Source organism: Trachymyrmex septentrionalis, unplaced genomic scaffold (assembly GCF_001594115.1).
Source record: "Trachymyrmex septentrionalis isolate Tsep2-gDNA-1 unplaced genomic scaffold, Tsep1.0 scaffold22, whole genome shotgun sequence".
NCBI lineage: Eukaryota > Metazoa > Arthropoda > Insecta > Hymenoptera > Formicidae > Trachymyrmex > Trachymyrmex septentrionalis.
Window position 1 is genome coordinate 1,967,174 of NW_017305375.1, and position 9,758 is coordinate 1,976,931.

General features: G+C 28.5%; 3 protein-coding genes across 4 annotated transcripts; 1 reads left to right on the forward strand and 2 right to left on the reverse strand.

Annotated features, from left to right (window-relative positions):
- Positions 1-134: 134 nt before the first annotated feature.
- LOC108748429 (ADP-ribosylation factor-like protein 3) lies at positions 135-3,783 on the reverse strand. Of its 2 annotated transcripts, none has more exons than XM_018486605.1 (5): positions 3,707-3,783; positions 2,598-2,726; positions 2,323-2,454; positions 1,257-1,493; positions 135-1,006 (listed from the first exon to the last, which is right to left on the reverse strand). In XM_018486605.1, the coding sequence occupies exons 1-5, from the start codon at positions 3,707-3,709 to the stop codon at positions 965-967; spliced, it is 543 nt and encodes a 180-aa protein (XP_018342107.1). In that variant the 5' UTR covers positions 3,710-3,783; the 3' UTR covers positions 135-964. The 2 variants fall into 2 exon arrangements, with proteins under 2 accessions (XP_018342107.1, XP_018342106.1); XM_018486604.1 differs by lacking the exon at positions 3,707-3,783 and adding an exon at positions 3,616-3,691.
- On the forward strand, positions 3,737-5,717 carry LOC108748428 (RCC1 domain-containing protein 1). Its single transcript, XM_018486603.1, has 7 exons — positions 3,737-3,917; positions 4,238-4,480; positions 4,563-4,753; positions 4,833-4,962; positions 5,040-5,166; positions 5,238-5,412; positions 5,479-5,717. The coding sequence occupies exons 1-7, from the start codon at positions 3,892-3,894 to the stop codon at positions 5,652-5,654; spliced, it is 1,068 nt and encodes a 355-aa protein (XP_018342105.1). The 5' UTR covers positions 3,737-3,891; the 3' UTR covers positions 5,655-5,717.
- Positions 5,526-8,086, reverse strand: LOC108748427. The gene is made up of 8 exons (XM_018486602.1): positions 7,838-8,086; positions 7,476-7,579; positions 7,223-7,389; positions 6,728-7,016; positions 6,450-6,617; positions 6,149-6,339; positions 5,728-5,901; positions 5,526-5,595 (listed from the first exon to the last, which is right to left on the reverse strand). The coding sequence occupies exons 1-8, from the start codon at positions 7,955-7,957 to the stop codon at positions 5,579-5,581; spliced, it is 1,230 nt and encodes a 409-aa protein (XP_018342104.1). The 5' UTR covers positions 7,958-8,086; the 3' UTR covers positions 5,526-5,578.
- Positions 8,087-9,758: the final 1,672 nt, after the last annotated feature.

The window sequence follows — 9,758 nt, forward strand, 5'->3', positions numbered from 1 at the left end:
AAGAATATTAAAATCATCAATAAAAATATAAAAATGAGTCATTTCTCTGATTCATATTTTAAATGTATCATATGCCACTAATATAATAAATCTATTTATTACGGGATAAAAAATTAAACTTATTGAATATCAAAATTTCATGTTCAAATGTCATTAAGAGAAAAAATTTTATAAAAACAAGTTATTAAAAGCAGATTGTGGTATGAAACTTTAAAGCGGATTCAATTGCAAAAATAATATCGTATCATAAATACACCAGAATGATACAGATTTTCATCATCTCTCACAAAGAGCTGCTGAATCGAGAACATTATTCAAATTACAATTTTTTTTAATTACTTATATATACAGTATATATTCGTTTATTTAGATGAGAGGAAGTGTAGCTATGGATATTTTGTGCATATTGCAAATTATACTTTAGCTGTCTCCGCGACTTTTCTTCGCAAGTGAAATAATGCATGGTGCTCAAATCTCTATATACATATAAGTATAAATATTGTATTAATAATTGTATCTATATGAATTATACATATCGTGTGTCTTTCCTCTTGTTACATCTCTTTATTTTTTTATTTCTCACTAGATAAATCTATAAAAATTCCAATCTATATTTAAAACAGCAAGAAGGCACATTTAAGTAGAGTTTGCCGTATATATTTTATGGACTCGCTATTACTCTTTTTTCTGCGAAAAATAGAACTTCTCGAGTCCAAAATAGACGGAAGTCTGACAATTGGATATGTTCGATATGACGACGGGTTTGTAGACCCGTTCGATATACGTACATTCATACCAAATCTATATAACAATGTTCTAAATATTTTTTTGTAAATAGTAGTTAAAAGATAAATAAAGATCATGTGTAAAATATACAATGGAGATGGTGTAAGCCTTGTTCCTTTCGTGCGCCCTAATGTAACATAAACGTCAATTATGTCTCTCAATTTCCATGGTGTGTTTATTACTTCCTTTTAATGTTCTTGCATGCCCACTCTAAACCTTCCTAAAAATAGAGACAAACTTAATTCTAAGCTTAATTCTAAAATGCAACTAATACAAGACATAATTCCATAAAATTATACATTGACGTGAATTTAAATTTTTATGTCTAAGATTTTATTTTTACACGGTTTATATACTGTCCAATATATTGAAATATAGAAAGCATTAATGGTAAAATTCTATATATAATTCTATATATAATTAATGTATCACATTAAAAAATTTTAAAGCCAAAAAATATTGCTACACACTTTCACGCCTTTGCCCTCAATAGCTATGCATGACTGTATTTGCCAATCACGATCCTTGATATTGTGTAAACCGAGTCCCTCGGCTATTTCAGCTGCTGTTACAGCATGTCCCAGGTCTTGTTTATTCGCGTATACTAACAATGGCACTCCGCGTAATTTTTCTTCCAATAGAAGCTCTGATAATTCTTGTCCCGTTTCCTCCAACCTTTTGATATCCGCACTATCAACGACGTAAATCTATAATCAATTAAACGTTACAAAATTTTAATTCAATTTTTATCTAGAAAGAAAGATACAAGATAAAATATTTGCATAAATTTTAAGATTATTTTTAAATAAATACAGAACGCGATGGACGTTTCTTGAATAATCACAATTAATTTGTAATATTTATTAAATAAAATCGACTCTTACTAAAAAAGAAATTAAATATTATTTAAATTCTCTAATCTTATTTAAATTAAATTGCTACAATTAATTCATTTATAGAATTTTACGATATTTGAGAATACATAATTCTTAATGAATATGCATATTATTTGAAATGTATTATATATATACATAAAACTCCGTTTATTATCCGTTTATTATAATTTATCTGCATTCTGTTTATACAAACAAGTTCATATTTAGTTTTAAATATACGAATTTATAGCTGAGCTCTTATTATCCGAACTACAAAAACTTAACTTCAATTTTCCGAACATTCCTATTATCGAAAAAAAACTAATAAATATTGGTAGAAGAAAGAAATAATAGGCTTCTATGCAAACTATTCGATTATTGGAACTACCTTGTCTCCTGACACGTTTGGTTAAGGGAGTTTTTCTACAATTCGACTATTAAAACAATAAAACTTCAGTAAAAAAAAACATAAATTATTCCTCTTTTATATATTTTGTTATCTTTTCTATATTTAATTTTATATAATAAATTAATTTATTGTATCTCATTGCTGCCATAAAATGTTATATGAAAACTATATTATTAAATAATGATAAAAAATATAATAATTTTTATATTAAAATTTAAAAATTAAAGAAATTAATAAATAATAAAGACTTACAAGTACATCCGTATTCTCGAAATAATTTCGCCAATACGGTCGAATTTTTCGAGCTCCACCAATATCCCAAACATTTAATTTAAAACCTTCGCTCTGAACACTTTTTATATTAAAACCTTGTGTTGGAGTTACCTTAAAAAAATCAATTTATTCATACAATACATTTGTCATACTATATATTTTACAAATATACTTTATATCAATTTTTACTACACTGTCTATAAATTAATTAATATAAATAATTAATTTTGGAAATTAAGAAGAAATTAGTTTACTTGGGTAATATCTTCGCTTGCCAAAGATTTTAAAATAGTTGTCTTTCCAGCATTGTCCAGACCCAGTAGTAATAATCGTAGCTCTTTATCAGGATTTGATCGTAATTTCCGTAAAATGGCAAGCAGACCCTAACATTTTAAATATCAATGATTTACAATGGATTTATAATAGTGGGAAAAACTTGAAATAGTTTTGCAATTTAAATGATAACAAATACTTTATTTTTCAATATATTAATGATTAGATTATCTAATAAATTAATAAATAAAGAAGAAAAAATTTTTTCACTATAATTATTTTTGAAAAATTATATGTTTATCTATTATATTACAAAGTACAATTACACTTATTATAAATATAATAATTATATTATTATAATAATATTACAATTAATAATAATTAATAATAATTTTATTATGTAATTATTTATTATATTACAATATAATGTAATTTTAGTAAAAATTTAGAAGTTTTAAACATTTGAAATATTTATTTCAGAAACTAAATAACTTTGTTTTTCTATCAAATTATTCAAGTTTATAATTTACATTATTTTATTTTATTATAGCATAGTTATTAATAGAAATTTATGACTTTGCAATTACAAGAACTTGCAATTACATCGTGTATATGTCAATAATTTACAATTGATTGAAATATTGTGTAAAAAGTTAAACAGCTATAGAAATATTTTGAATTTCGTTCGTAAACAGAATGTGCAATTTTAAGAAGATAATTCCCTTTTCCTAGTCGAATATATGCAAGTTATGATGACGAGGGTATAGCCAGCCCGCATTCGCAACGTCATTCCGAGTGTATATACAGAGAGATATGAACGTAGTGCACAGAAAGTGAATTTTCGTATACGATAAAAACTGATAAAACTTGTTTACTTTATTTAATGAGATGTTTTGCAATTCTTAATTTTCTATGTAGAACTTGTTAATAGAAACTTAAAGCGCATAATATAAACTTGATATACTACAATAGAATTCTCGCAGGTTATGTTTCGATTACTTCGTGCATTTAAAAGTGTGTTCAGGTAGTGGCGGGGAAAAAAAAGAGTGCATAATATTGTGCATTTGCATTTAATTCACGTGACTTTTACCATCTTCTTGATGATATATATTTCAGGTACTGGAATGAAGATGCGTTAACGATCTACTGCGTTATTTCAGCGATTTCTATTACGTTATATGAAAATGTTGTGTTTTCTTGGTATCCAAGGAAAATAGTGACATCTGCATATTCTGACTGATATTATGAGCTGATCAGCGTATCTGGTACCGTTAGATGAGAAGCTACAGTTCGGTTACCACGTGCGCATACTGATATCTTTTCGTATTGCTTCTGTGAACGACAGTAGATAAATAAATACATTTCTGTTTTACCTACATATTTTATTTAAATAATTTTATTTTATTTTCTTAATGAAAAACATAATTTTTTAAACCATGCCTCAATAATGAGATATTATTGAAATATCAAATATAATTTACATTTTTATGAATCATTTAAATTTAAAAAAATAATCATGGAATTCTCTCGTAATAATAAAAAACTGATAATATATATATAAAGTATTTATAATAATAAAATAATAGCGTTATATTACTCTATTATATTTTTATTTTTACAGAGACATGCCGGTATATTATACTGGCTTAAATGCCAGTCCACTCTTTTCCAATCTGGATGAGATTATCACATCAATATCGCATTTGACTCAGATTCCATTTCCTGAAATCACAGACATTGAGATTGGTTGGAATTATTTTCTTCTGTGGCAAAATACGAAATTATATATCACTGGTAAAATTAATGAAGAAGATGAAAAAAACAGGCCACGTTTAATGCAGATTCCAGAAGAGTCATCAGGAAGGCAATAGACAAAATACGACTTTTTTCTTTACTAAAAATTTTATTTTATTTTTTACCTTATTAAAATATGACTTTTTTTACAGTTGCAAATTGGCTATTCCTGGTAGGAATAGTGTAGTTGTTTTGTCCACACGCAATGAAATCTGGAAATATAAAATATATGATGATACTTGGCAAAAAGTAACACCCTTTATTCCTAACAATGACAACATACAAGTTGAACACGCTATTAAACTATCACAAGCAGGGTGTACAGTAATTTTAACCAATTTAGGTGTGCAATAAAAAATTCTCAGCTTAAGCATTACATCGTTATTAAATATAGTTTTACAAAAAATGTTTTATTTTCTAAGGACGCGTATTTAATGCCCCAATTTTGGTTGAGACACCAAAGAGAGTCAAATTTGTTGATCTTGCCTGTGGTTTTGATCATACTATTTTACTGGCAGAGAATGGCGATGTATACTCAATGGGGATGGGAATGTATGTAATATTAGAGAAGCACAAAATTATTCTTAGGAAATTTTTATGCCGTATAATTATTATAATTTACATGATAGACGTGGCCAATTAGGGCACAACGAGTTAGAGAATTGTGATAATCCAAAGCTTATTGAAGCTCTAGCAGGTCTCAAAGTAGTACAAATATCAGCAGGTGGTTGGCATACCGCCGTAGTCACTGACCAGGTCAGTACATAAAAATTAGTAAATTACATATATCATTATATATGATTTCTAAACGAAATTTAACATAACAGGGTGATCTTTATACTTGGGGATGGAATTCAAATGGAGAATTAGGAATTGAAAATAAAGACAAAAAAGTTTACGCCGTTCCAACTATAGTAGATTTTAAAAATGACAGAGGAGAGAATATAGAAATTAATGTTAAAAAAGTCGAGTGTGGAAATTCATTTACTATATGCTTAACAGGTAAAATGAATCTTCTTTTCATAAACTCAATAGATTATAGAAGAAAAATAATCTTCGTTTTTTCAGACGACGGCTTTTTTTGGGGCTGTGGTACTAATAAGTACGGTCAACTAGGAAAACTTCAACGAAACTTGGAAAATCCATATAATTTTGTCAAATTGGACATTTATTTTTCGCTAGATTCTGAAACAGTGAAAAAATTCAAATGTCATGAATGGGGCACGGCGATAATCACAGAATAACATTGTACTTTAAATTGTTAGACGAAATAATATATTCTTTCAATCTTATATTCATATTTATTGTATTACATACTCCTTGCATGCATTTCGAAGATCTGCACCGCTTCGTTCGCTTCTATCAACGGTAGAATAAATCGACAATTATTAGTTAATATTTCTTCCTCATTTAATGAAGATGGTGGTGATGGAGGAATTTCGAAATCTTCGATCATTTGGTCTTCTCTCATGTCATCAGTTATTTCCTTTTCTGGAAGCAAAAAAATTATTAATTTTCAATTATCACTGTGGACAAATCATTACATGACCATGAGATAAAATAAAAAATAAATACATTCTTATAATTATAATAAAGTATAAAATAGACAATATATATAAGTACGATTACATAAACATTAATAGAGATAAATGTAGTAGTACTGCATTATATTGTATACATATATGAATAACTAAATCTATAATTATTTTATTATACTATTTCGATTTAAATTTTTTACCATTGTCAATTATTGATTCACAAGCAACCTCTTCTAATCGTTCACGAAGCTGTACGTCAAATGATCCTCCAGAAAGGGCAAATTTAATTTGACGTTGTATTTGATGAGCATGAGGCATAAGAAACATTTGCATCTGTATCGATTTTACAAAAACTGCATATATAAGGGCGTATCGTAATTCATTAGCATACCTGTTTAAAAAAATAAGAGATGCGACGATAAATCTTATATTATGCATATTATTGTTCTTCGAAATGTTAAAAAATATTCAAAATAATATATCGTATGTTTTTATACGTACATGTTGTATGTCGCTTCAACAATTACATCCAGAACGTCGCTTGGATTCATTAAATTAGAAGATTCAATAATTGTGTTTTCATCTGTGATTGTATCTGTTCGCGAATTCTCTGTAGTTAATACAATCTTGAAGTTTTTCGGCGATTTCTCTTCCAGATTATTTGTTACACTGAAATAAGAATCTTTATTTGATGTAGTTTTAAAAAACTATACGCACAATAAAATAATGTAACTTGTGATGACTCACGATAATAATAAATTATGCTTTCTTTGATTTACCTGTTTTTATAATTTTTCAAGTGTTTTCCAACAAAGGTAAATTTATTTTCTTGGAAAGCACATTCATCTTCTGCTATTAATTCCTTTTCAGATGATTTATTTGTATTTAAATATTCCGTTTCACTGTCGGTAGACCAATTAGAAGTAGAATTTTGTGCCATAATTTCAGAATACGCATCCATGAGTACCTCCCAATGCGGCAATCGATCGCCATCAGATAATTTTTTAGCAACATAGAGAAATAATATTCTCATTTCTTTAAAAAAATTTTCGCGAAGTAGTTGTTTATCTGCAAAAATATTCTATGTCTCTAAAAGATATAATTTCACTAATTATTATTATGCCATTGTATCGTGAAATTTTGTTATTTAATTAGATTCAAATATACTAAAATATTCATTTTAATTTATGTTTATGTAAGAATATTATATCTCTTTCTAAATATTCTCTCTGTAAAAAATATTTTATTTGACATGTATGAATAGATAAAATCACCTCGAATTAATTTCATTTCGCCAGCCAACCAGCTAATTAATATACTTCTATAATAATCATCTAGACAATTTTTGTAACGTAAAACTTGAAGAGCTACTGTATCCAAAAACCAAAAAGCAACTTTGTTAATCTCGTGATCTTTAACTCCTAAAAGATCGCCTAGCAATCTGTACAGATTAAATATTCAATATCTCACAATTTCAGATTTTATAAAATTTAAATAATTTTTTTTTGTATCTAAAATTTTACCGACTCGATAACACATTGAGGTTCATCCGTTTCGAGCTTCACTGTCTTCTTAACCAGACTATTAAAAGTGCTCGGAAGAGTCGGTATATATATAATTTTTTCGAATATCTGTATTTTCGAGAAATGTCGAATGGAAAAATAAAATTTTTACAAAATTATTACATTATAGTAACATTGTCATTAATAATGAAAATGTCCAATATGTACAAATTGAAAATAATTACAGATCAGTTACACATTAAAATTGGCAATTTAAATTTGTTCATATATTAATTTTAAGAAGTTAATAAGACATTATTTAAATCCATCACAAAATTGAACATTTGAAGTAATATTAATTATTAAAAGTATTATATATTAACCAACCTCATTCTCCTTGTGAACGAATTCATTGTGCTCTTCTTCGAATTCTGAATTATTTTCAGAATCTGATAATAATTCGAATTCTGAATTATTTTCAGAATCTAATATATCGGACGATTTCATGTATTATGAATTGAAAGCAAAATATTACGCGTCATACAAAGTTATTTGCATCAGATATTCACACTTGTGCGCTCACGCGATATGAATGTAATCGCAAAATCCAACAGAGAATTGCCTGTCGCCGACGATGTGTCGTACATCGGGTGAGAATAAAAAAAATCACATTTGTTTTGTTTTTACTCATTGGTTTTATTAATTTTTTTTCCATATTTTGTTCAATATTTTCAGAAAATAACACTCCAAAGCGAAAAAACCGTATATTCTCACCAATCCCAATGTATGTATAATATATATATATTATACTTTTCATATATAATATATATGTATATATATATAATATATATATAATGTATACTTTTATACTTTTTATATATAATATTATTATGTAGAGTAGCGCACACTTTAGATTGTTATGTATCGATATCTTTTATAATTTTATCGATAAATTACAAATATTGAAAAACATGAAACAGACACAGTCGGCGGGGACGCGCGGACTTCGGCGTGGGACTTTTTCTTACGGAACCGTGAAAAAAGTTTTCGCGACGAATACTGCCGTCCGCTGCTTCCGCCTTCGCCTACTCCGGGATAAACAAGCAGGATTAATCAACCGGAAATACGGCAATTTTTTTTTAAGTTACAAATTTTAAGAGAACCCGTAAATAAGAGAAGGGAAAGTGATGCGACTTCGATCGGACGTAAAGACGGAAGTCGCCAATCTCCTCTTGTAAAGTGTTTCTTTTACCCGTTGAAGAGTTCTCAATAAAAGGATCGAATTGTAGAAGCGAATGTAAGGACAAGAGGAAGGCTACAATGTAGGCTGGCAGGAAGAAGCGGAAGCAGCTAGTCCTCGTCTCTCTCGTCGAACGCTAATAACTATAATATATAATATGTATGCGCGAACATACGCGTGCCCCGGCGCGACTGACTTTTTTTTTATTTATATATTTTCACACCGAAGTCAGAAAGGCAATACGCAGTATGAACTTACTTAGTACATTTGTGTTTCTTTTTGTGTCTATGTGTATGTGTACGTGTACGTGTTCTTACGTGTGTGGCTTTTACAACTATTTTTCTCATTTGTCTATTGTTCCGTGATTTCTTCTTCTCTTCCATCTCATTTGGTTCGCCTATTTTCTTTTTATCCCATAATAATACACTCTCTGACTTTCTCTTTGTTAGATTTCATTTTAACCCCCGTTTTACCTCGCATTCCCCGTTTTCTTTCACTTTTGGTAGCTTTATTATGTCTTCCCCCCCCTCCCCCCGCTCTTTCCGAGTCATGAAAATTATCCGGAGACACGTGAGAGTAAGAGGGATAGAGAGAAAGGTACGAAGAGGAAGGATTTGAAGAACTAGAATGGTCGGAGGGTAGCGGAGAGATAATCGTATACAGACGCGGTTAATGGAATTAATTAATGCTGAATTAAAATAAAAATAAGGAAAAGAATATATGTACATGAATGATGACAGTTACGATCGCAAATATCATGACTTCGTTCATGCGCGTCAAGTTTCCTAAGAGAATTAGAGAGCTCGCGAAATTCTGTTTCTTGTAAAATATTGCAAGTTACTTCGACAAACAAGTGGAATATTCTAAAGAACAGACACACGGATGTTAAAAATATTTAAAAAAATCTTAATCATCGTTATATGAAAAATGGTGTCCTTAATAAAAATTTACAATTTGTACCTTACAGTTACACCAGACAAATCCTTATTTCTTCTGTTACTTATTACAAATATTAATATATTTTCTCATTCATTTACATTATATATATATATATATACATATATATTG

What these genes read in the sequence shown, in the direction of transcription:
- LOC108748429 (XM_018486604.1), bottom strand. An exon ending in CAAGCGAAGATATTACCCAA is followed by an intron (nt 2,455 to 2,597) that starts GTAAACTAATTT and finishes GATTTTTTTAAG; the next exon opens with GTAACTCCAACACAAGGTTT. An exon ending in TCGAGAATACGGATGTACTT is followed by an intron (nt 1,494 to 2,322) that starts GTAAGTCTTTAT and finishes AATTGATTATAG; the next exon opens with ATTTACGTCGTTGATAGTGC.
- LOC108748428 (XM_018486603.1), top strand. Translation starts at nt 3,892, where the DNA reads ATGAGAAGCTACAGTTCGGTTACCAC. An exon ending in AGTAATTTTAACCAATTTAG is followed by an intron (nt 4,754 to 4,832) that starts GTGTGCAATAAA and finishes TTATTTTCTAAG; the next exon opens with GACGCGTATTTAATGCCCCA. An exon ending in ATTTACTATATGCTTAACAG is followed by an intron (nt 5,413 to 5,478) that starts GTAAAATGAATC and finishes TCGTTTTTTCAG; the next exon opens with ACGACGGCTTTTTTTGGGGC.
- LOC108748427 (XM_018486602.1), bottom strand. Translation starts at nt 7,957, where the DNA reads ATGAAATCGTCCGATATATTAGATTCTGAAAATAATTCAGAATTCGAA. An exon ending in GAACCTCAATGTGTTATCGA is followed by an intron (nt 7,390 to 7,475) that starts GTCGGTAAAATT and finishes TAATCTGTACAG; the next exon opens with ATTGCTAGGCGATCTTTTAG. An exon ending in CGAAATGAAATTAATTCGAG is followed by an intron (nt 7,017 to 7,222) that starts GTGATTTTATCT and finishes ATATTTTTGCAG; the next exon opens with ATAAACAACTACTTCGCGAA.